This window comes from Bos indicus x Bos taurus, chromosome 12 (assembly GCF_003369695.1).
Source record: "Bos indicus x Bos taurus breed Angus x Brahman F1 hybrid chromosome 12, Bos_hybrid_MaternalHap_v2.0, whole genome shotgun sequence".
NCBI lineage: Eukaryota > Metazoa > Chordata > Mammalia > Artiodactyla > Bovidae > Bos > Bos indicus x Bos taurus.
Window position 1 is genome coordinate 77,412,245 of NC_040087.1, and position 26,515 is coordinate 77,438,759.

At 39.0% G+C, this 26,515-nt stretch overlaps 1 protein-coding gene across 1 annotated transcript in view; it reads right to left on the reverse strand.

The window, feature by feature from the left end:
* Window positions 1-26,515, reverse strand: part of NALCN (sodium leak channel, non-selective) — a 302,068-nt gene that overhangs the window by 250,324 nt on the left and 25,229 nt on the right. The window contains exons 3-7 of the mRNA XM_027557923.1: window positions 26,132-26,314; window positions 15,895-15,978; window positions 14,506-14,645; window positions 14,293-14,421; window positions 7,405-7,559 (exon numbers count right to left, since the gene is read on the reverse strand). Of these exons, the coding sequence (XP_027413724.1) occupies window positions 7,405-7,559; window positions 14,293-14,421; window positions 14,506-14,645; window positions 15,895-15,978; window positions 26,132-26,314 (691 nt within the window). The remainder of the gene's footprint in view (window positions 1-7,404; window positions 7,560-14,292; window positions 14,422-14,505; window positions 14,646-15,894; window positions 15,979-26,131; window positions 26,315-26,515) is intronic.

A 26,515-nucleotide genomic window follows, 5' to 3' on the forward strand; every position in this document is an offset into this window, starting at 1 on the left:
TGGTTACTTATTCTTAAGTAACAGTGATACAGTCTTATTTTGCCACCATACCTCTAATTTCTAGCTCTTCATGTGTCTTCATGGTGCCAGATACTATCCTAAGTGTAGCTTGCTAGCCACTTCTCACAACAACCCTATAAGTCATGTCAATCACTCACCCATTTCACGGATGAGGAAATCGAAGCAAGAGAGGTTGATTCCTGTCCAAAGGTCACCATACTACTATATACAACATCCACAACCCAAACCCCAAAGCCACTGAGTTCTGAATTTTTTTCTAAAGTCATTTTAACTTCGCAATGCATTTTCAAGGCAAGTATCCACCTGCCTCCATTACTGGATTCACATACTGTAATAAAATGATACTTACTTTTCACTGCTATGTATAAATATCCACACCATCGCCCCACCGCCCCCACCAGTCTTGTCCTCTCTTCTACACAATCACAGTTGGCAACATTTACACCACAGTGTGTAAATGCTGCAGTTGTATTGACGCCGCTCTTATAAAATAGATACTAGAGACCTGGCCCATGAGCAGTTGTTCTTGATTGGCTCAATGACTTCAAGAAGACTTCATCAAAGATGAAGTCTCTGAGTTCTTGCCTCTTCAAAAATAATCACAAAGAGTTTGACACATTATTTCCCTAAGGACTCTGTAAGCATTGTGACATTATATTCGAGAGCTGAACAGTGACATGAAGTTTCAGGATCCTCTCAAGGTCCCCCTTAGAGCTGACTTGATCTTTTTTTTTTTCCTGGATACCCAAAGGATGCTTTCTTTAGCATCTTCACCAAGACAGGTCTCAGCACCAATTGTTCTATGTCAATTTACTGAATCAAACTGTACCCTTTTAATGTATACATCTGTCTTTTTCTGCAATTCTTTTGAGATAGATATATACATCTTGTGTATTTTTTTTTCAGTTTAAAATGCACTGAGAGGTACATTTTTATGGAAGTGGTCCTGATTCGTTTTGATTCTCTCTCATCTTTGACTGTGACTTTGAGAGCACTAGGCATTTGTCTTGTTTCATGCAGAGAAGCGTGAGGGAATGCTGTGGGGTAGAAACGAAGATCTGCACAGGTTGGTGGGTATGTGAGTATCAGTCTTGCTTCAGTCCAGTGGTTCATACTCTGCATGCGGACTTGAATCACCTGGAGAACTTTTTAGATTAATCTGTGCCTTCAATCACTGTAGGGTTTTGATTGAATTGGCCTCAGGATGATGCTTGGGAATCAAGTTTTAAAAGGCCTTCTGGTCATCCTGGGCTTTCCTGGTGGCTCAGTGGTAAAGAATCCACCAGCAATGAAGGAGACATGGGTTTGATCCCTGGGTCAGAAAGATCCCCTGCAGGAGGTCATGGCAACCCACTCCAGTATTCCTGCCTGGAGAATCCCACAGACAGAAGAGCTTGACAGGCTACAGTCCATGGGGTTGCAAAAGAGTTGGACACTACTAAGGATTAAACAACAACAAAGGTAGAGCCGGATTTGCAAATCTGGACTCTTTCCCTTGTTCTATTCAATGCGGATCAGCCATGTCAGGGAACTCACAACTGACTGTCTGTCCTCTCTCTCTCCCCCAGAGTTCTGCAGAACAAGGACCTCTTGATGTCACATGGAATACCAGAAAATTCCTACCATCAGCCACACACTGATGTCCTGACCCAAAGACAGGACTCTTCTGCTCCTCTGGGAATTTTATTTTGTTTTATTCTATTGCTATTTTCTATAATTTAATTTTTATTGTTGAATTTTTAAACTGAATGTACAGTGAATGGTGGTTGTTTAGACCATCCATAACCTGCTGGCTCTGAGATTCTCAGTATCCAGAGTCCTTCCAGGAAGTTTCCTGTTGGACCCTGGTCCTCTCAGGTTGGGATTCACAGTTCCAGGTTTTTCTGAGTCCTTAAATATGGAAATTGCATTTCTGTTTCTCAGGCTCCTTAATGCTTGGATGATTTTAGAGACAAAAAGGTGTCTTTACTCTGCAGTCTTACAGTCTTACAGTAGGGGCTCTTTGTAATTTTTTTCTACTTAATGACTCTGGCTTTGAATATATTTTAAAAATTGAGTTTTTCAACATCAGTATTAAATTTTCATAAGACATAATGCTACTTACAAATAAAATTTTATACATGATTGAAATACAGTGTATTGCATGATAATTTGGATTAGTAAGAAAAGGAAACATGTTCCTTTTAAATTAATCATGATTACTTACCTATAGAGTAAACTGGCCAAATTGAAATGCACAATTAGGCACCTAATTGCATTTTAAATTTGGCTGCATGCAGAAAGAGATGATCGCATGTGCCTAATAAAATTAATTTCCTCATTTTTGGATGAAACATTATCTTTTTGTTTCCATAAGAACTTGCCAAATAATCTAAAATACTAGTTTGTGTATCTACATAGGTACATCCTATCAGGAAGTAGTTATCAATTTCAATCTAAACTATAGTGACCATGTTAAAATTTTTTTATCATAGTTCAAAGTCAATATTTCATTATCTAACCATTAGTTTTACAATAACGCGGAATTCAATCATCATTTGAGAAAAAGAAGCAAAGAGACCAAATTAAGCTTGTATAGAAACGGAAGTCATGAGAAAGAACAAACACTGCCAACAAAAGCAGATGCAATCAGGGAAGAGAACAAGAAAACAACTTAATTCTCTATTACGGCTCCATATCCTAACACAAATATGACGGATCACCAGTGAATTCAAGAGAACACATACTTTGTTCAGTCCCTTGGTAAATATTCATAAAGGGTTCCCTATGAGGCAGACATTGGTCTAGGTCCTGGAGGCATGAAGATGAAAAGACATGCTTCCTGTTTTCCAGCAACTTAAATCCTTGGGAGATAAACGTGCAAATAAACAGTTGAGCTACAGTAAGACTCCTGCCTCAATGGGGGCCTATCCAGCGGATGTTGGCAATTTGATCTCTGGTTCCTCTGCCTTTTCTAAAACCAGCTTGAACATCAGGAAGTTCACAGTTCACATATTGCTGAGCCTGGCTTGGAGAATTTTGAGCATTACTTTACTAGAGTGTGAGATGAGTGCAACTGTGTGGTAGTTCGAGCATTCTTTGCATTGCCTTTCTTTGGGATTGGAATGAAAACTGACCTTTTCCAGTCCTGTGGCCACTGCTGAGTTTTCCAAATTAGCTGGCATATTGAGTGCAGCACTTTCACAGCATCATCTTTTAGGATCTGAAATAGCTCAACTGGAATTCTATCACCTCCACTAGCTTTCTTCATAGTGATGCTTTCTAAGTAAGACCTACTTGACTTCACATTCCAGGATGCCTGGCTCTAGGTGAGTGATCACACCATTGTGATTATCTGGGTCGTGAAGATCTTTTTTGTACAGTTCTTCTGTGTATTCTTGCCATCTCTTCTTAATATCTTCTGCTTCTGTTAGGTCCATACAATTTCTGTCCTTTATCCAGCCCATCTTTGCATGAAATGTTCCTTGGTATCTCTAATTTTCTTGAAGAGATCTTTAGTCTTTCCCATTCTGTTGTTTTCCTCTATTTTATAAAAGGCAGAGGAACCAGAGATCAAATTGCCAACATCTGCTGGATCATCGAAAAAGCAAGAGTTCCAGAAAAACTGCTTTATTGACTACTGACTATTGCTATTTCTGCTTTATTGACTATGAAAAAGCCTTTGACTGTGTGGATCACAATAAACTGTGGGAAATTCATAAAGATATGGGAATACCAGACCATCCTGACCTGCCTCTTGAGAAACATATATGCAGATCAGGAAGCAACAGTTAGAACTGGACATGGAACAACAGACTGGTTCCAAATAGGAAAAGGAGTACGTCAAGGCTGTATATTGTCACCCTGCTTATTTAACTTATATGCAGAATACATCATGAGAAATGCTGGGCTGGAAGAAGCACAAGCTGGAATCAAGGTTGCTGGGAGAAATATCAATAACCTCAGATATGCAGATGACAGCACCCTTATGGCAGAAAGTGAAGAGGAACTAAAAAGCCTCTTGATGAAAGTGAAGGTGGAGAGTGAAAAAGTTGGCTTAAAGCTCAACATTCAGAAAATGAAGATGATGGCATCTGGTCCCATCACTTCGTGGGAAATAGATGGGGAAACAGTGGAAACAGTGTCAGACTTATTTTTTGGGCTCCAAAATCACTGCAGATGGTGATTGCAGCCATGAAATTAAAAGATGCTTACTCCTTGGAAGGAAAGTTATGACCAAGCTAGACAGCATATTCAAAAGCAGAGACATTACTTTGGCAACAAAGGTCTGTCTAGTCAAGGCTATGGTTTTTCCAGTGGTCATGTATGGATGTGAGAGTTGGACTGTGAAGAAAGCTGAGCGCCGAAGAATTGATGCTTTTGAACTGTGGTGTTGGAGAAGACTCTTGAGAGTCCCTTGGACAGCAAGGAGATCCAACCAGTCCATCCTAAGGGAGACCAGTCCTGGGTGTTCATTGGAAGGAATGATGCTAAAGCTGAAATTCCAATACTTTGGTGACCTCATGCGAAGAGTTGACTCATTGGAAAAGACCCTAATGCTGGGAAGGATTAGGGGCAGAAGAAGAAGGTGACGACAGAGGATGAGATGGCTGGATGGCATCACCGACTCGATGGACATGAGTTTGAGTGAACTCCGGGAGTTGGTGATGGACAGGGAGGCCTGGCATACTACGATTCATGGGGTCGCAAAGAGTCGGACACAACTGAGCGACTAAACTGAACTGAACTGATTACCCCCAAAGGCGATTCCTTCCTAGAAATGAACTTCTTAAGCCCACACACTTTAGAAGTAGACTTTCTGGCTCAAAGAGGTATTGTTCCTCTATATTAGTTGAAGCCCTGTAAGTAACAGTGAAGAAAGATGGATCTAGTTGAATATAATGCAGCAATTGGAGTGTAAACACAACTGCCGCATTTAAAATGATCAGGGTGAGATTTGATTTAGCAACATAATTTTAAAGGCTTGGAGGTTTCCACTGCTTCCTTGGGTTCCACTGCCCTTCAAGGGCAGCCTAACCTTGAATGCTGGCTGCTCTCCACTCCAGACATGGGCAAACTCAGCCCCTAAAAGAAAGAGCAACAGGATCTAACCAGTCATGCATTCCAGTCCTGCCCCAGTTGTTAGGACTTCTGGAGCTTGCTCAGAGCAGCTTACTAAATCTGTATATCTCATCTCCCAAACCACACCTGTGGTTTCCCACTCATGCCTGAAAGTCACTGGCATAATCCATAAAAGTGTTTGCACTTCTGAGACAGGGGAAAGGATGTAAGATCAGTTCCAAAACCAGATAAGAGAGGACAGAAAATTAGAATGTTTCACATCTATTGCCTTCTAAATTTTTGTGAATTAGAAAACTGTATCGTTGGCCAAATGAAGAGTATCCATCTAACCATTATGCTGGGAATTTACTATGCAGCTGTACTAAAATATAAGAATAAAAATTTATGTGCTGTTTGCAAAATTCACCCTTTAGAAATATCAACTATTTGGTTTTTTCAGCCCAAGTTCAAGTATTACATTCTCTCCAAAGGCTGAAGCCTTGTGGGTTTAATTCATATGTCTGGAAGGTATGCCTCAATCAATGCAAGAGCTTCACATGTCCTTTCTGAAATTCAAACAGTTATCCCAGAGTTCATTATGCCATCCTGCATAACACTATGTAGGAGCTGTGATGACTGAAGCCATAGGGTAGGAATTGGATTCATCAGGCACTGTTCCTGATGGGTGAAGGTGGACAGGCTGTGTTTGAAGCAGTTACCCTCCAGGGTGGACAGAGATGCTGTTCTCTTTTGGGGCGATGCAATCCCCATTGTACAGCTGGTCCATTGGGAAATGAAACCACACCACAGGACGGATTAAAAATACCTAGATTTGGCTTCCAAAAGAGTGCAACCACCACCCTGTTACACACCAAAAGATTTTCCTCTTATGTCCTGGGTAAAAGTGTCCAGAACGTTTTTAAGTGTACCTGGGCCTTGAAACTTTAAAATAAAAGTAATTCATTTTCAAATGACTCCAACAGTTGTGCCATGGACTGAATGTCTGAGTCTACTCAGCCCCTGCCATTCATATACTGAAGCCCTAATTCCCAAGGTGATGGTATTAGGAGGTGGGGACTCCAGAGGGTGATGTGGTTTAGACCAGGTCATGAGGGGTGGGGTTCCCATGATGGGATTAGTGCCCTTCTAAGAAGAGAGCAGAGGACTTTCTCTTCCTCTCTCTCCCCCCATCTCTTTTTCTGCCCCCACTCAATCCCTCACATAAGGACACAGAGAGAAGCCTGCAAGCCAAGGAGAGGGGCCTCATCAAAGCTGACCGTGCTGCACCCTGCCCCAGACTTACAGCCTTCACACTGGGGAGAAGTACATTTCTGTCGTCTATGCCACACAGTCTATGATATTTTGCTGTGGTTGCCTAAACCGACTAGGACAAATTTTCAAAGCATAACATATGTGTTTAGAATTCCATGGTTTTTTGTTTCAATAATGAAATATGCACAACATGCATGGAATTGTAACAAATGCAATGATACCAACTGAATGCCAGATGCCAAGTCTACGTGTGATGGCACATTTCAGGACTTAACAGGACAAGCCACGAATAAATGTACACATTTGAGCACATTGTATTCGCATACAAGCATTCCTCATATTTCTACTACATAGCTGATGCACATTCACTAAGTACTTCATTAGCTGTCTTCTGTTCCCAGAATTACTTTTCAGCTGTCACATACCTATCAATGTCTGCTGCTGCTAAGTCGTTTCAGTCGTGTCTGACTCTGTGCGACCCCATAGATGGCAGCCCACCAGGCTCCCCCATCCCTGGGATTCTCCAGGCAAGAGTACTGGAGTGGGTTGCCATTGCCTTCTCCAATGCATGAAAGTGAAAAGTGAAAGTGAAGTCGTTCAGTCATGTCTGACCCTCAGCGACCCCGTGGACTGCAGCCTTCCAGGCCTCCATCCATGGGAATTTCCAGGCAAGAGTACTGGAGTGGGGTGCCATTGCCTTCTCCCATCAATGTCTAGTATTCCAATTATTTAAGACTTACCTTGCCTACTAGTTAAATGTGGACGGGAACCAAGTCCTGTTGATTCAAGGGGTTCTTTGAGCCAAGAACCCTGAACCGTGATCAACAAATATTTTTAAATCCTATAATTAATAATTGAAGAGATATTTAACTCTATATAGATATTGTTGCATATCTATATGGAAACAGGCTGTATGTTATAGACTGGAGGGTAGAATATATTAAAATTTGCAATTGTGTTTCTTAAATCCTATACAGTCTGAACATAAACTATTAATTATGTAACTACTGTCTCCATTTCATAAACATTGTAAAACAGAAACAGAAAAGGTGTTTTATCAGTAAGACAGACCTATCTCGTTAAAGCCACTGTAGCCCAGCTCTTGCCTGCTAAGTCCCAGATCTTCCAGGTCCATGCATTTAAATCCTGGGGGGCACTGGTAGCCTTCTTCCAGTTCTGGGGAGCAGTGTGTATCTGGGATGGCTAAACTGTTCCAGGTTACATTTCTGCAAACAACACAAAAAAGGATTTGACATTTTCAACAAGTGTGTTGATTACAATGCATAATGTAATCACTCTTCATTAATACTTGCTGTCTGTGGACACGGATTTAAGATGCCTGATTCATGAATGGTATTCATCACATTAAGGCCATATTGAACATTCTCAAATGACATGAGATTCATCCACACAGAAGCTCTTTATGTTATTCTTAAACTTTTTATTTTATAGTGGAAGTAGAGCCAATTAACAATGTTGTAATGGTTTCAGGTGGACAGCAAAGGGGTTCAGTCACGCATATACATGTGTCCATTCTCCCCCAAACTCCCCTCCCATCCAGGCTGCCACACGACATTAAACAGTTTCCTGTGCTATCTAGTAGGACATTGTTGGTTATCCATTTAAAATATGTTGATAGAAGTGTGCACATACCCATCCCAAACTCCATAACTATCCATTCCCTGCATCCTTCTCTGGTAACCACAAGTTCTCTAAGTCCACATAAAGCTCTTTATAAGAGCATTATTGCCATGATGGTTTTTGTCATAAAAGACCAAGACCCAGAAAAGTAAAGGAAGGAATTTTCCTGCAGATTTGCAAGGCATGTAAACTTGTCTGGGGATTCTGTGTTATTCACAAATCCTTCTCCTACTGTGGCCACAAATGTTACTTCTCTGCTTCTAAGCAACAGCTAATGATGACAGTCATTTTCCATATGGTACAAAAGTACTGTATGAGAGCCTCAGAAATGACACTCAGCCTTCTGCGTCGTCAGATGTGCAGTTTAGACAGAAAACCAGATAAGCAAGGCGAGACTGAAGGAACTAAAGGTATCACCCTGGAAGGAGAGAGGTTATGCGGTGATTTAGCTCTGGAAATAATATGAGGTTATTTTAGATGACTGGTGATATAACTCCTTTTCATCTTTTTGGAGGATAAACTGGAATTTAAGTTGATGTGAAGGATTTAGATATGCAATGCTTTTCTTGGTAGTGAATACAGATAACCACTGGGATGGTGAATATGGAATCCCATTGTGGGCTGGCCTTAAAATGAGCCCCAAGTAGCTGCTATCTGAGACAAGTGACAGGGCTCATATAGAGGGCCCAAGTTTAGCCTAGAGAATTCACAAGTCTTATAAACCCTTGATTTTAGTATAGTCATTTCCCACTACATCAATGTTTCTAAATGGGGACCAGCCTGAGGACCGTCTCAGTCTCCTCTGCTTATGGCCACATTGAGACAGATGTGTTGGGTCACATTTCTTTTCTTCAATATCTTCTTAAATTCATTTTGCTGCTTCCTGCCCCTTATATAGCATGTTTTCTCTAAAGTCTGATGCATAACTACATGATCCTTTAGCTGCTTGAGGCCACTAGGCACACGCACGACCATATACACAAATTCCTATAAACACATACACAATTTTACTCACACACACATACCACACACACACCATGCCTGGTGCAGTTGTGTCTCAGTCAGAACAAAACTCTATGCTTATTCCTTCAGGATTCTGCTCTTCATTAGTGGCAACCGAGAGAGTTTAAACATCTCAGGGAATGTTTAAATAACTGCCACATTTTAAGCTGGTCCTTTGGACACCCACAAGCAAACCCCAAGGAAAAGGCTCTAACTGTGGAAATCACCACTTGGTAGTGTCAGAAAGATATGACTTTAAGCACACATGTTGGTTAATTCCCTTTCTTTCAAATTCTTGCATAGATGGGTGCTAAGTCGCTTCAGTCACTTCATTCATGTCCAATCCCCATGGACTGTAGCCCATCAGGTTCCTCTGTCCATGGGATTCTCCAGGAAAGAATACTGGAGTGGGTAGCCATGCCTTCCTTCAGGAGATCTCCTCAACCCAGGGATAGAACCCGCATCTCTTACATCTCCTGTATTGGCAGCAGATGTAAGATTTGTTCTAAAAAAGCAGTTACATAAGCAAAATATCTGCAATATAATAGGTGCTCCATAACCATTGCTATTAATTTAGTTAGAAATCTATTGTACATATATCATCAGAGTACTTTTATTTCTTAAACATTACAAAGAAAATATTTCCAATAGCCCAACTTGTTCTTATACCTCCCGCTTGGCAGATACCTCAGCATGAATCCTGTAAGTTAAACAGAGTAGTCTTTCCTCATCTTTTCAAAAAATGTTTAAATATAAGTCAAGAAGACTTCACAGTCCTTTGCATGAATCTGAGGCACTTATGATATTACATATTGTACAAAATTCTCTCTTTATAAAGTCCATGGAAATTAAAAATTAATATTCTTAAGTTTCACCATGTTTCTATCTTTAATTCTCCTGACCTTTCCATTTTTAAAAAATCTCATTGTTTTGTAAACCGAGTTGATAAAACAACCGTTCACTTATTTTCTAAGTACTCTAAAAGGAATACTTAAATTTTATTTGGGCTAGTATAGAAAACTACCCCCAAATCCAATTTTATATCATCTCTGGTCTTACTGATATTTTATAAAATACCACCAAGTCCTAAAAGCTGCCACTGGATAGAAAGTGAAAGTGAAGTCACTCAGTCGTGTCCAACTCTTTTTGACCCCATGGACTGTAGCCTGCCAGGCTCCTCTGCCCATGGGATTCTCCAGGCAAGAATACTGGAGTGGGTTGCCATTTCCTTCTCCAGGGGATCTTCCCAACCCAGGGACCGAACCTGGGTCTCCCACATTGTGGGCAGATGCTTTACCATCTGAGCCACCAGGGAAGACCTAAAGTATCCAATAGAATGGATGTGTTTGAGTCACTCAGTTGTGTTCAACTCTTTGTGACCCCATGGGCTGTAGCCCTGTCAGGCTCCTCTGCCCATGGAATTCTCCAGGCAAAAATACTGGATTGGGCTGCCATTCCCTTCTCCAGGGGCATCTTCCTGACCCAAGGATCAAACCCAGGGTTCCTGCATTGAAGACAGATTCTTTACAGTCTGAGCCACCAGGAAAGCCCACTGGATGGGGGAACCATGAAATGAACTGTCCATAACTGAGATTCTCCTTAAGTCCCAAAGGAAGTAATCCATAATTACTCTGCAGCAGCAGGGAAGAACCAGAACAGTCCAGGGTGCCCGTGATGTGTGGTCCCCCAGCTTCTGGTCTCAAGCGGATGGTTCAGTCATTACAAACGTTAACCTGAGCTCCTGGTTGAATCTTGCTCTCTGCACAGTAAACTTTTATATGCTTAACATTTACATTTCCTTACCTTTTCTAAGTATCTCATTCTTGGGGATGAGATGTCATTATTTGATACCAAGCCATGAATAAATTTCTCTCCTTTCTCAGGAATGATAATAAGGTGTCAGGAAAATCTTCATCTGTTCTATTTCACCTAGCAGCTCCTTCTTACATGTTCCTCTTTTAGCTTCAGGGGGATTTCTGCCATCACATTTGGCAGTTTGCAATACCTGTTTCTGCCACAGGCCACTGGTCTTCTCAACTCTCTTTAGGATAGGAACTGTCTTGCTTAGTCAAATCCCATTATTTGTTCCATAACTGCCTTAGGTCACCATTTATTACTGGAGAAGAAGCTAAAGCTTTACTAGTAATGCTATAAATGAAGCGGTACTCAAATGCTCCAGCACCAGGGACCAGTTTCGTGGAAGATAATTTTCCCATGGACCGGGGGGTGGGGGGCATAGTTTGGGGATGATTCAAGTGCATTACCTTTATCATGTCCACTTTATTTCTATTATTACTGCATCAGCTCTGCGTCAGATCATCAGGCATTAGATCCAGGAGGTTGAGGACCCCTGCTATAAAGGACACAGCTGAGATGCTCATCTATCTGCTTTACAAGAAACTGGGTCCATTCAAAAGCAAAACTTTAGGTGCTGACTGAGTTCCTGCTTTATTTGCCCTGTCTGCTTCACAGATTAACATAATCAATTCCAGAGGTCAGCCTTGAAACCCAGGACATACAGGTCTCTGAACAGACATATCTCTGCCTGAAAGCTGTCCTGTTATTTGGCTACCATGTGTGCAAATCAATTAAGCAGAGATTGGAACAATTGTTAAAAGACAACGCCGAAGAGAAATGAGGTCGTGACAGCACCTGGCAACCATGATCTCTGGAAGCAGAGCATCATACCGTACAGCTTAGTGTCTGTGACTCAGAGATGTTTATGAGAAATTCCTAGTTAAGAGGCAATGAAAGGACACAAAAAGTTGGAAAATTCTTTTCAATTGGGATTTGTATGCGTTTCATTCTGACTCTGGATATGGTTTGAGTCTCTAAAAATAAAGCAAATTAAACGTCTCGGCTGGAAATGGTAAAACGGTATCGACAAACTTCCTTCTTGAGAGTGAGACTTTTAAAACTCAATTAATACTGAGCTGAAAATACAAAAGAAAAAAATGGCATAAATGGCTGGTCCTTGAAATAAGTCCTCCAACTTCTGGAAGCTGTTTTTATGAGTAACACTGCTCATAAAACCGTGTGGCCAGTTACGTATCTTCTTCTCAAACAGTAAATGAAGAATCATGGAAAGAGAAGGCAAAATGCATGGGTGAGTGCACTATGCGACTGCACAGATTTGATAACACAAATCCCAGAAAGAGAAAAATGCAGACATCTCCCCATCACTGTTATGTCTCGAGTAGCTGAAAAGTCTGCCAACACATATGAGATTTTTCACAGTACACTCTTTTTTTTTTTTTTTTTAAGGATAATGTAATGAGCTGGAGCTAAGAGTCAGCATATGAGAGGTCTTTTAATTTTTTTTTTTTTTTCAGACATTCGTCTCTGAGTCCTGAGTACAGTGTGGAGCTGGCTGAGAGGACTTACTGAATGATTCAGGGGCCGTGAGTTCAGATAATACTCTCACCCATCTTCCCTATTTGTAGTCTATTCTCTGCATCAAAGTTAAGTTTGCAGTATGATGCCTAATCTCCTAGTTGGGTGAACATGTTTGAGAAGCCTTGCCTTTCAACTTGAACAAAAATGGGACCTTTAAACCAGGCTCCTGAATTTTCTGCTGTTAGCACACAGCCGCTTCCTCACCCAGAAGCTTTCCTTCCCCTCACTTCTCCTCTATTGTCTCCTGCCCACACGATATCTCTTTCTACCTTCATATTCATTCATGGAACAATCTAGACACATTCTGCAGCCCACATGCACTTAAAAAGAAGCCTACCTACAGGTTTCCCTCTGTGCATCTCTTCGCTCACCCACACGAGTCAACCGTTCCTCACCACTTCCTTCAACTTTCCTATCCTGGGTTTGTACTAATTCCTTGCTTTTCTCCACGTTTAATGTGGCTTGTCTATTTTTTAACCATTTCTCTTTTGTTGCTTTAATTTAGCAGCTTGCTTTTCTTCCTCTGTCCTTTTCTTCATTTCTGCTTCTTTGACAATCTGACATAATGTTTTTATCCACCTAAATATATCATGAACCATGACTTCAGTAGAGCGACTGAGCACACACACACACCTGGGCTTGTAAGAAAGAAAACAGAGATTCCAAAATGGCAACATGTAAGAGGAAAGCAAAAACTAGAACAAGAGAAACACACGAGTTGATTAAACGATGGTATCAATGAGGACTAAGGACTCAGGAGCCAAGAGCTTGGGTTTCCATGCCTATAAGAAGTAGAAAACAGAGTCCTGAGCCCCTGTGAGGCTGGGGTCAGGAAAGGTGACCTCAGGCATACAGACACATTAGTATTTAAAAGGGTCCAGAGTGTGATACTAATGAGGGGATCATTAGATAGGTCAATCAAGCACAAAAGAGACCATAGCTACAGATCCAAATATAGACAGGAACTAGTAAATGAGAAAGGCAGGAATAAATACTATGAGTAATGACACACAGTAAGTTGTGTGGGGATAAGAAACTATATGAAGAAAATCAGATTTCTACTTCATGCTGTAACATTTCTAAATAGTTGCAGTAACAACAACAATAACAAATATTTGCCATACAATAAACTGCACATGTTAAAAAGAACAGCCTGAGAAATCGTGACGTTCTTCACAGAACCACAATCAACATAATGAACATATTGACCAATCTCCAGGGTTTTCTAGGGCCCTTTCATCATCTCTCATTCCTGCCCCAGCCCTTATGCCCAGGCAAGCAATGATTTCCTTTCATTATCATAGATAAATCTGCATTTTCTAGAATTTTACACACATGAAATCAGAGAATATGTACTTTTCATCTAGGTTCTTCACTCAACATAATTATCTTGAGATTCACCCAAGATATTGTGAATATCAATATCTCATACTTTTTATTGCCAAACAGTAGTTACTATAAGTGGGCTTCCCTAGTGGCTCAGTCAGTAAAGAATCTGCCTGCAATGTAGGAGACCTGTGTTTGATCCCTGGATCAGGAAGATCCCCTGGGAAAGGGAATGACTACCATTTCAATACTCTTGCCTGAAGAATTCTATGGACAGAGGAGCCTTGTGGGGTACAGTCCATGGGGTTGCAAAGAGTTGGATATGACTGAGCAACTAACACTTTCACAGTCATCCTATAGATATACTTGTTAATCCATTTACCTGTTGATGGAGGCCTGGAGTATTACCAAACTGGGCTTTTACAAATAAAGTCTTTGTATGTATGTGTGTGTATTAGTTGCTCAGTTGTAACACAGACCTTGGAGAGCATACAAATACTTTTAAAACAATTGAGACACAGGTTTTTCACATGAAAACTACAGAAACATCCTTGTAAATCACCAGGTTAAAATACAGTTAGTAGATAAACTTACCCTGGTTTCGTGTCATTTACTACACAGTGATAGGTAAATGTCCCAAACATCTGAACTCCTAAAATGCCATAAAGAAGCAGAAAGAAAAGGAGGAAAATGGAAACACTCCATATTTGTTCTCCTGATCGCCTAGGAGGAAAAAATAAAGTAGGTAAAGCTTACCAAAATATGTCATAAACATTTTCCCTTAATTTATGTAAAAGCAGTGCTTACTTTAATATATTTGTAATTCTGGTCCTTGGTAGCTCAAATCGGAAATAAATCCGGAATGCCCGGATCATAATTAGTGGCCGTGGGATCCGCAACATGCCCCAAGGAGACATCTGATCAACTATGTCAGCGATTTCAAACACCTGCAAATTCAGAGGTGAACAGATAACTCAGACTTTCGCTCAGCATTGCGTGTAGTCAGGACATATACAAACAGCATTACATAGCAAAGCACATGCCAAAAACAGCGTCATAGGGCATCATAGCACGGCTTGTAGTGAAGATTCACACAGACAGCATCACACGGTGTCATACATGAACCCCATTATCATCCCCCCAAAAAACTTTCTTTGGAGTATATTTTGAAGCTATAGCTCTCTTAAGAGAAACAAATATATGAATGAATCAAAGTGTCATTAATCTTGTTCATTTCCTGAATGATTGATCAAGGCACAGTTTTTATTACAAAAATAGAGTAAGTATGCCAAGTTTTCCTCACTACTAACAGTCTTTGGTGGAAATTTCCAAGTATCTAGAACATAGATTAATGGAGAAAGAGTTAATAAAAATATTATGAAAAAGAATTCCATTTACCAGCAGAGGCAAGAGGATAATTAGAAAATGTTTGTCAATCATACAATAGTCACTAAATGGAAAAGAACACATTTAATATGCAGGATGAAATTAATTGTTAGAGACGTGAGCTTTATAAAAATAAGAACAGCTTATCAATATGAACCATGATGAGTTTCTGGGCTGGATGATGAATTTATTTTATTCTGAATTTTTTAAATGAAGAATATAATAAGTTCAGTTGAATTAAATACAAAATCAAGCCTGAATGAGTGCCTGGGAACGAATTATACTGTTTTTAATAAAATCTCTCCTTCAGGCCTTTTAAATATATGTTCCCTATTTCTCAAAGTAAGGAATTTTCCATTTGCAATACACTATTTATGCTAACCAATATATATCCCAATGTATTTATATTATTTTAGCTATTTTTGGTGAGAATTTAGTCATTTAAAAGACTGGACTTTTGATTATTAAATACAATTTTTTATTCTACAAATACAGAAACCTCACTCCATGTTCTTTCCCTTTATTTCAATGAATATATTTCTAATGTCTGTTTAATGAGAAATAATCTTGTATGTACTGATTTTTATTTCTGATTGAAAAATAATTCAAACATCTGACTGATGATGATTAAAATGTCAGGCTTTTAAAAATCAATAAACATTAAAAGTGTTTCTAGACAGTTACCCAATCACATTTTATATATATTATATATATATATATATATTCTTTAATATATAAATTTAGATTTTCAATGAAAAATAATGCCCATTTTGGAAAATATACCCTTGTAAGTTAAAAGTATTTAATTACCTGTAACACCAATGAAACCCAAAGGCAAAAGACCATAAATCCATCAAAAACACACCAGCGATCTTTCACGTAGGAACTATCCCCCTAAAAATAAATTTCACATGGCATTATAAGACAAAATGAATAATTTCCAAAAAAATCTGTGGAGGGAATAATCAAGTGCTAATTTGATATAAGCTATCTACAATTGTTGTATCATAACTGAACAGACTTTCAAAAGGAAAGTCTTCCAGCATTTTAAATGACATTATATATGAGGAAAATAATTTCTAAAACACAAGTAACTGCAAAACTGTGCATGTCAAATTTTAAATTCATGCAAAGAGAAAACATCACGATTTTTACACATAGATTAGCCACATAGATTCTACCACATAAGAAGCCAGAGGTCATCCTACTTAATAAGCAGCTCTGGTCCTTAAACCAACTCTTCCTATAAGAACCAAAAGGATACAGTGGTCAGTGAAGGACTTTGAATCTCTGGGAACAACCATCATCAGCAGAGAATTAACCCGTAATTCACCTTGAACTGAATTAGAGGTGAAGATGAAGAAATGTGCCTTCATTTTTGAAATATACATCTATTGACTTTAACTGGGATTATAAATATAAAAGAAAGATAAAGAAGGCATGCTACTTTCCTTTTTTAACAGTTCTGACACTGGAATGCATTATTTTTATAAAATGGGACTTTTAGGAAAAAACTTTCCTTTCACATAACAAAACAGTACACCTTATGAGGTTGAAATTGGAAACCTTTAACTAGAAAGAAAGACTTCAATAGCTCGATCAGGACTGCACAATTAAGTCACTGCTACTGCTGCTGCTGCTGCTGCTAAGTCACTTCAGTTGTGTCCGACTCTGTGCAACCCCATAGACGGCAGCCCACCAGGCTCCCCCATCCCTGGGATTCTCCAGGCAAGAACACTGGAGTGGGTTGCCATTTTCTTCTCCAATACATGAAAGTGAAAAGTGAAAGTGAAGTCACTCAGTCATGTCCGATTCTTAACAACCCCATGGACTGCAGCCTACCAGGCTCCTCCATCCATGGGATTTTCCAAGCAAGAGTACTGGCAATTAAGTCACTAGTTCTGTAGCAATCTGTGAAACTCAGTTCTGAGTCCAGTCACATGGTTACCAGCTCTGAGTGAATCTGTTTAGAAAATAAAAATAGGAACAGAAGACCAAGACTTTCAATAAAATGGTAAAATATGTTGCAGGATATTTAGGAAAATAACGTAATTTTGAGAACCTTCTGCCAGGAGTAACAAACAGATTGTCAGAAAGTTTCCTTCAGAGGTTTCCAGAAATAATTTGTTGTTTGCAAATCTAAAGCTAATGAATGATAATTCACTTAATGAAAGTTATATGACTCAGATATGAAGTTTAAGCCCAGCTTAGTTAGCACTGGGTATCCATGTACTTTATTTTTTGGGGCTCCAAAATCACTGCAGATGGTGACTGCAGCCATGAAATTAAAAAACACTTACTCCTTGGAAGGAAAGTTATGACCAACCTAGATAGCATATTCAAAAGCAGAAACATTACTTTGCCAACAAAGGTCCGTCTAGTCAAGGCTATGGTTTTTCCAGTAGTCATGTATGGATGTGAGAATTGGACTGTGAAGAAGGCTGAGCACCGAAGAATTGATGCTTTTGAACTGTGGTGTTGGAGAAGACTCTTGAGAGTCCCTTGGACTGCAAGGAGATCCAACCAGTCCATTCTAAAGGAGATCGGCCCTGGGATTTCTTTGGAAGGGATGATGCTAAAGCTGAAACTCCAATACTTTGGCCATCTCATGCGAAGAGTTGACTCATTGAAAAAGACTCTGATGCTGGGAGGGATTGAGGGCAGGAGGAGAAGGGGATGACAGAGGATGAGATGGCTGGATGGCATCACTGACTCGATGGACGTGAGTCTCAGTGAACTCTGGGAGTTGGTGATGGACAGGGAGGCCTGGCGTGCTGCAATTCATGGGGTCTCAAAGAGTCGGACACGACTGAGCGACTGAACTGAACTGAACTGAAGCATGTACTTTATATAAGAGGGTGTAATGCCGAGTGAAACACACACACCCATACACACCAACTACACACACACATCTTGTGTAGATATACAGCTACGTACATACCCAGTTAATACTATACGTAAGGCCAACTAATTTATAATAAAGTTATAATCATGGTGGGAAAACTAATCCTGTGGAGAGTTAAGAGAAAACAATGCTAGTTCTCAAATGAATGCACAAATAATTTTACCACTGGCACAAAAATCAACCAGACTTGGTGTGTATTCAAGAAGACCCACAAAAGAGTTATAAAAGCAAATTTGGGGTTTGGGTGACTAACAGGACAAAAACCTATTAAATTAGCGTTATGACCATCATATGATCATATCTTACAAAGATAAAAACTATATCATAAAATGCTACTGGTTATGTATTCACATATGTACATGTTAAGTATAGAGCAAATAATTAAGGGATAATATAGCTGTCTTCAATATCCCATGAGGAATCTTCTACCATAAGCATTAAGTTTGTTTTGTACACTGCACAACTTAAAATATTAATTAATTGTAAAACTAAATATAGATAATATAACCAATATAAAATGAGTCTAATTTTGACTGCCATCCTAAAAGATAATAAAATACAAATGTTTAAGCTGCACTTTTAAATTTCCCTTAAGTTTTGTTTGATATATTGAACAAATCTGTTAATTCATTCACTCAGTTAATAGAACATTTCTATGCTCTCGGCGGCATTCAGGCACCAGTGATACAGAAGTGAATAGAACACCACCTGCCCTTATGTAACTTATATTCTCAGTTACTTTTTAAAAAATGTAAAATGCACACATATTCTATTTCGATAAGTGTTATCAGAAAAATGGGCTTCCCAGGTGGCGCTAGTGGTAAAGAACCCATCTCCTAATGCAGGAGACATAAAAGATACAGGTTCGATTCCTGGCTTAGGAAGATCTCCTGGAGGAGGGCATTGCAATCCACTCCAGTATTCTTGCCTGGAGAATCCCAGGACAGAGGAGCCTGGCGGGCTATGGTCCATATAGAGTTGCAACAAATTGGACACAACTGAAGCAATTTAGCATGCATGCATGCATACAGAAAAATTAAAGTATATATTTTCAAATCAACTTTTATTAAACAAATATGTTCTTATATGTTGAGCAAAAAAGTGAAATAATATCACTTGATCTTTATTTTAAGAACTAGGCATAATTGTGCTTGTTTTAAAAATGTAAAATAATTCCAAAATGAACACAGAAATTTTATGAGGCTCAGCAGAGAACTATTTTAAAATAGGAACGATTAAACGTAAACGCTAGCCAAGAAAGAGAATGTTAATAATTACAGATTATTGGGTACAGAAGCACTCAAATAAGATAAGTTTATAGAAGATTTTTCCCAAATAGTATTATTTTTTTCCTGTTTTAAAATTTAAAAATGTTTCACGTAGTATCACTACAGTTAACCTCCTATTGCTCATAATTTGCCTTAGTAACAAATTATATTCAATTAGATACAAGTTGAGAGCTTCTCATTATATTGAGGGTTATTTAAAATATAAAAAATGAGGATAAATAATGGTATTTCCCAGGGAGGGGAACAGAGTGGCAAGGAGCCAAAGGTGGAAAAGAGACATAATTTTCCCCAGAATATCCCTACATATGCCTTTTGACTAATGGTCATGTGTTACATTTTTAAAATAGATCTTTCAAAGCTAACTTTTTTAAAAGGTGAAAATTCTAGCATTAACAAAAATCACTCAGTTGGTGTGAATAAAGTCAAATTTGAAAAATATGAGCCTCACAAATTTACAATGTAAAGTCATCAGTAACAGAGTTGGCTGGATTTTTATTTACTATATAGATTTATAGGTTAAGGAAATTGATGTTGAAAAGCTGACTTAAGAGTATATTTTGAACTCTATCAAAGGATGGATTATTTTAAGTCATTTTAGAAGTTCCGGTTGGATTCCAAATAAAACAAAAGCATGCAAACACACAACTGACTCAATGGACATGTATCTGAGCAAACTCTGGGAGACAGTGAAGGACAGGGAAGCCTGGAGTGCTGCAGCCCATGAGGTCACAAAGACTCTGACATGACTTAGCAACTGAACAGCAACAATGCAAGCACATTCTAATTTCTAATGACCTCATGAAAAGTGGTTTAGCAAAAAAAGTTCTACTGTATAATACAGAAAGCTATTTCTGAATTATGAAGTCATTTGAGTTGAATTATCTGGAATGTTCTCTGTGGTGGATGTTCCAGCAATTCAGAGTGGTATCTGCCTGTCCCAACAAGACCACCACACTCTAGATTGCATGGAATGGTCAATTAAAACTAGCTTCTTTTAACTTGCCTGGTATAAAACATGAAATAATCCACCAAGCAGAAGTTTTACACAGTATTTTTTTGGTTTCAGTTTCCAGGAGTCCTTCAATATTTATAAAAACCTTTGAGCTGTGTAATAGTGATCCGAGATACAAAGACCAATAACACTCAGATTTTTCCCATCTTTTTTTTTTTTAACCTTTTGCCCTTTAGAATTCATTGTCCTTCATGCTGTTCTGTCTTCCTGAAAAATTCCCTGCAGTCTATGCCAATTTTTTCCTCCAGACTTTGGTCTGACCACAGCCCACTCTAATCAGTGCTTTTGCTCATATATCATGCAACCAGCAGCAACTCAGCTCTTGTATATAAATAAGGTTCATACCGTGTAACGGACAGAATAGTCCTTTGTAACTCCCATCTAGCTATTTATTTAACTTATATTTTAGTTCCTGTAGTTTGGGTTTCCTACTTAAATCTTCTCTAAACATATTCTCCGGCGCTGTATTTTTTAAAAAAGGTCTATCTTCCATTCCACTGTCAATGTTTGAGTTTGCTCTGAAGATTAATAGTATCTTGAAACTTTAGACAATTTCAGGCGGTATTCCCACTACCTTGCACCATGATATTAAATGAATGAGATAAGCATATGAACCATGTCTTTTGAGCCTCTGTAGATTACAATGCAGACAGTAAGAAGTCAATGCTTATGCTTCATGAATGCATCCGTGCACCTATCGGTTCACTGAAACTACTACTACTGTCCCTTTAAAGGAATGCTTCTTGGTCGCAAAAAGAGAAAGATGTAGTACATTGAAAGGTACTACCTTAAAGTTAAGACTCTTTTCCTGAATAATCATGAAAGATCACAGATGAAATTATGAGATAATTTTTGCGTATTTCTCAGATTAGTGTAGTTTGAATCAGCAAAGCTGACATGCCATGCAAATAAGAATTGGGTCAAAGTTTAATATGGGCTTCCCAGGTGGCACCGTGGTAAAGAATTCGAGTGCCAACACAGGAGATGCAAGAGACAGAGATTCAGTCCCTCGATGGAGAAGATCCCCTGGAGGAGGAAATAGCATTGCCTGGAGAATTCCATGGATAGAGGAGCCTGAGGGGCTACAGTCCATGGGGTCACAAACAGTCAGACATGACTAAGCACAGCAGCACAAGGTTTATTTAATTTTTGCATTATAATGAGATTGCAAATATGACTGAATTGAAATTGAAATCATATCAATCATTATCAATACTCACTAAGGCTCCGTAAGGACAAAATACCTTTTCATGAACAGAACACAGGCTCTGAAACCTGACACTTTGAAGTATAACTGAAGATAAGTGGGACCCTGCTGTGTCCCCCACATTTTGTTTGTACAAAAGCTCTAGCCTCCTAGGCCTTCCTGGAGTTCTAAAGAGCAAACTCAATCAGGAAAGTGAGAAAATATGGAAACATAGAAAAACAGTTTAATAAGGCCAAATAATAGCTGAACCATAAAACAAAGTCAAGGAGCTGTAATTCCTCTTCCTGGGCTGTAGATAAAATTCTGAGCCATAACCTTGAGTTGTTATGCAGTTACTAAAATCCCACAAGGTGAAAGAAGTTAACGGCATGCTGAAAACCAGCCCCTAGACCCAGACTAGCTGGAACCAGAAGGTAGTTACCATACCACCAGCTCCATGAGCTGGTCATGCACTCCTTGACCTTTTCCTCATCCGGCCTTTAAAATCCCTTCCCTGAATCCCTTCTGGGAGTTTAGGTCCTTTTAGCACTAGCTGCCCATACTCCTTGCTGGGCTCTGAAATAAACACTATAGTTGCCTTGACCACAACCCCGTGTCAGTAGATTGGCTTTACTGGGTGAAGGTGAACAGACCCAATTTTGGTTCAGTAACATAATCTCATGTTGCACTTTGCGTCTGATACGTTTAACTCATTGTCTCTTTTTCAGTTTGTATTTTCAAAGACTCTTCACCATAACTGGTTAAACGGTGCTATGATTCAATGTATCAGTATGTCCAGATCCTTTTAAAATCCTACTGTATTCATGTTCAAGTTATAATACTTGCAAATAATAAATTGTCCCTCCCTCCTGCTTCCAAAATATGGAAACAGAACCTAACACACAGGAAGGCCCATTGGTACTTGAGAAACCGTAATCTCTCCCAATATGAAAGAAAGGTTTTAATTTGCTTGTTGCATCAACAAGAAATGAAGAGGAGAGAGTGCTTGAGTTATGGGCAGAAATCAGCAGGCTGGTGCCTGAGGAGATGAGTTATTCAAGAGCTGTCTATCAATCTTTATAAAGGTAAACACTTGGAGGCTGCCAATCAATTATACAGTATAAGAGAGGAACTTAAATTGCCATGCAAGGATTTAACAAGCAGAGAAAACAAACACATTTACCTGAAGACATTCACAGGGATATAGTTTGCAGTCACAAAACAATATGCATGGGTGTAGTTTCATAAGCACATGATTTATTGTTCTGCATTCCCAGGGCCCATCTGTCACTGTGTCTTAGCATTATTATTTATTACCTCAACAATGCTCAGAGGATGCATGCTACTTTTTAGCCAGGTCTGTTGCCAGATGAAAAATAGACAACTGAGAATTGTCTGAAGACTTCACAGTCTGCACTACATGGAATGCTTCACAAAAACACAAACATATATCTCCCCGATGCTTTATTTTTGCCCATAGGAATTTGGTTGAGCTACAGTGCTTCTCAGAACAGGAATTCGTGGGAGAGGCAATTAGAAACAAATGATCGGGGAGTGAAAATTAATTGGCAGATATAGTCAAGCTTGGGAAATGTTATAAAAGATGTGAAATCCTTCAAGCAGATACATGCCTCTAATGAAACTTTCGAAGGACATTTTTTGCCAGAAGGACTCTGTGCTTCAATTTCTATCTCCTGCAGTGCATGGAGCGTGTGATCTCCACCGTGAACTTCTCAAACACAAATCAAACTATGTCACTCATATTCCGATCCCCATGCCTCTTAACTGACCACAGAAGGAAGACTGAGCTCCTCACAAGGCTGCAAGGTCCTCCGAGATGCAGCTGGTCTCCCTTCCAAGGGTCCTCCCCGGCTGTTCCCTGGGCATACCATCTGCTACTCCTCACTCTGACTACGCAGAGCACCCCAAGGCTCCAGTCTGTTCCAAGGCCGTGTGTCTCAGAGCATTGCTTTCTTCTTTCCATGAAATCCTTTACTTCCCTCCCCATGACCCCCACCATAGCCCACACCTCCTTATCCTTCAAGACAAGACCTCAACATTCTCTTTCTTCAAGACTTTTCTGGGCAGCCCCAAACGGATTTTGTCACTATTTTTTTGGTGCCCCCTTCCCCCTATAACTTTTCCAGACCACTATTACAGCATTTTCCACAAAATACTGATCTCTCACTATCTGAGTTCTCACCATACAAATGTTCACTATGCACATTTGCAAAAATACTTGCCCCAGTCACGGTGTAACTAGAAGAACCACTATTGTGTATCTGCATGTGTGCAATGGAGACACTGCCATTGTCCACAAATCCTAGAAAAGGTCAGGGTGTGCATACGGCTCCACAGCTCTTGGGGGCTAAATCTGGTGCTGGCATTCTTTATCTCCTTAACAACTGGAAAGTGTTAAGTGCATCACTACCTTCTCCTCCCTATTTTCTCCCTGAAGATTAGCCTTTCCAGGGACACAGGATTTGAGTCTATCGACCCAAATAAAGTATATGTGTAAATCATGTTCTATTTTAAGCATCAGGTTACACTTTTCTTGACAAATTTTCACTTTTGAAAAAAGCTGTACAAATATTTTAGTTGGAAATAAGTACATTGTAAACATTCACTATTAATAAGTTAAACTTAATAGTGGACAATTTCTTTAAAAAAATTTATTTCATCAAGTAAAGACCAAGCAAGTCTAAACAAACCAATTTAAAGAAAGGGAGTCCCATGAAAAAAATACTAGGATCAAATGGTTTCACAGGAGATTTCTACCAAAAGTTTCAAGCTAAAACAGTTTCAAGATTACTCAGATTATTTTAGAGCACAGAAGTACATATACACAGCATATATATACACACTGAATAGCTAATATCAAGCCTGATAGAGATTAAACAAAATTTAAATAAGAAAAGTGATAACAAATATAATGAAATAGTACATTAAAACACAACAAAACTGTGTTATGACCCAGCCAGGTGTTTTCTGGGAATGTAAGGATGGTTTGATTACTAGGAAAGCCACACTATTATGAGTCAAGGGGAAAAATAATCATTCAACAAAATGTAAAAGCTGTTCATGATACAATTCTCAAGAGCTGAAATTTATGTTTAATCCCTTAACGTGATAAAATATTCAAACTTCAAACGCAAAAACATACACCTTGTGAAGCTTTTTTGGGTCATGACTCAAAGAAGCTAACTCTAAAAGAAAATACTCGTGACAAGTGGGGCATCATGAATACGGATTGTGTACTGGCCTCCAGTAAGAAATTACTGCTACCTGTGCCCAATACAATATTTAGAAAAAAGATTTTATCAGTTGGCAATGCGTAAGTTGTTTCTAAAATAATCCGATTTCTCAGAGTTGTCTTAAAAAGAAATAGAACTGGACAAGTATTGATAACTACTGATGTTGAGTTATAGTATAGTATAGTATTTGTTCCAACTATAATCTCTACTTTCATGTAAATTTAAAAATGTCCTTAATAAAATGTTTTAAAAAGTTAAAAATGAAGAGAGTAATGCATTGATTATGATTCCTCTCTTTTAAAGACAGCATACAATGTATTACATGTAAAAAGAAGCAATGAAGTTGACCCAATAAATACATCTTAAGCATTGGCTCATTAAATTCTCAAAAATGTTATACAAAATAAGGCTCTTCTTCATCACAATTACTTCCCTTGAGATGTTTATACAGCCAGTAAATGAAAAGACTCAAATCCTAATTTGAGTCAAAACTTTCATTTGTCAAACGCTAATACACATTCTGCTGTTTCATTATACCACTGTCTCTCTAAATAGCACAATTTAAAATACTTTTTGGAGGTGGAAACAGCAACACACTCCAGTATTCTTGCCTGGAGAATCCCATGGACAGTCCATGGGATCACAAGAGTCAGACATGACTTAGCAACTAAACCATCAAAATACTTTAGAGACAGGATCATCTATAATACTGAGATGAGATTATTGGGCTGGCCAAAAAGTTCATTTGGGATTTCCATTTAACCTCTATAAAGGTTAGTGTCATAGGAGGAAGAGATACCCCAGGATAGAAATTTCCCTCCTTTTCTCATTTTTTTTTCTTTTATCTTTTCTTTTCTTTCTTTATTTATTGTCTCCCAGCGGCACCAATTTCATGCTACACATTCTTGTCTTACAGTTTTGGAATTCCTTTCCATTTAAAGTCTCTCTTTTTACTTCTTTACATTTTTAGTATGCCTCAGGCAAATGAGATCCTCCTGATTATCATTGCCCGGCAAATTTATCACATAACACTTATTCTGCATTCCATAAATCAACAGGTGCCTCCTTGGGTTAGGTGGCATGATCACCCTGTAGGCGGCATGAAAGACCCTCCTCTGGCCTTCAGGAAGCTGGAGGTGGGGCCTCAGATATTCCAAGACTTTATGCCTTACACGATTGACTTCACTTTTATAATACTCTTAAATGTATCATGTTTTCACCAATATCTGGAATTATACCCTCTTAAAAGTACTTCAATATCAGTATTTTATCATATTAATATTTAACATATTAAATACTGATAAAATAAAGAGATGTTTTATTTGACTGAAATTAACATGAAAACATTAAATGAATTCAGTGTGCTTTGGTTTTGAGCTTAAATAACATGGAAACACTCACCTTGACAATCCCCCGGATGTGCATTTTGGCGATCATCTCTGCTGTGTAGAGAAACATCAACAGAGTGTCCAGGGTGAAGGTCACATACTGCAGAGGAGGGTAGTGTTCGAAGGTCATGGGCGTGTTCATACAGACTGAGATGACGCTGATGATGGCACAGATGCGCAGCAGAGAGTGAACCCACTGTGGAGATGGCCCAGAGTTACTATCCCATGCCATAAAACATATGAAACCTGTGTTATGAACCACACTATTTGGAAAACGTAATACTGAGTTGGAAATATTGGGCTGGCCAAGAAGTTCGTCTGGGTTTTCTGTAACATCTTATAGAAAACTCTGAACAAACTTCTTGGCCAACCCAACATTTCACCACTAGGGAGAAAA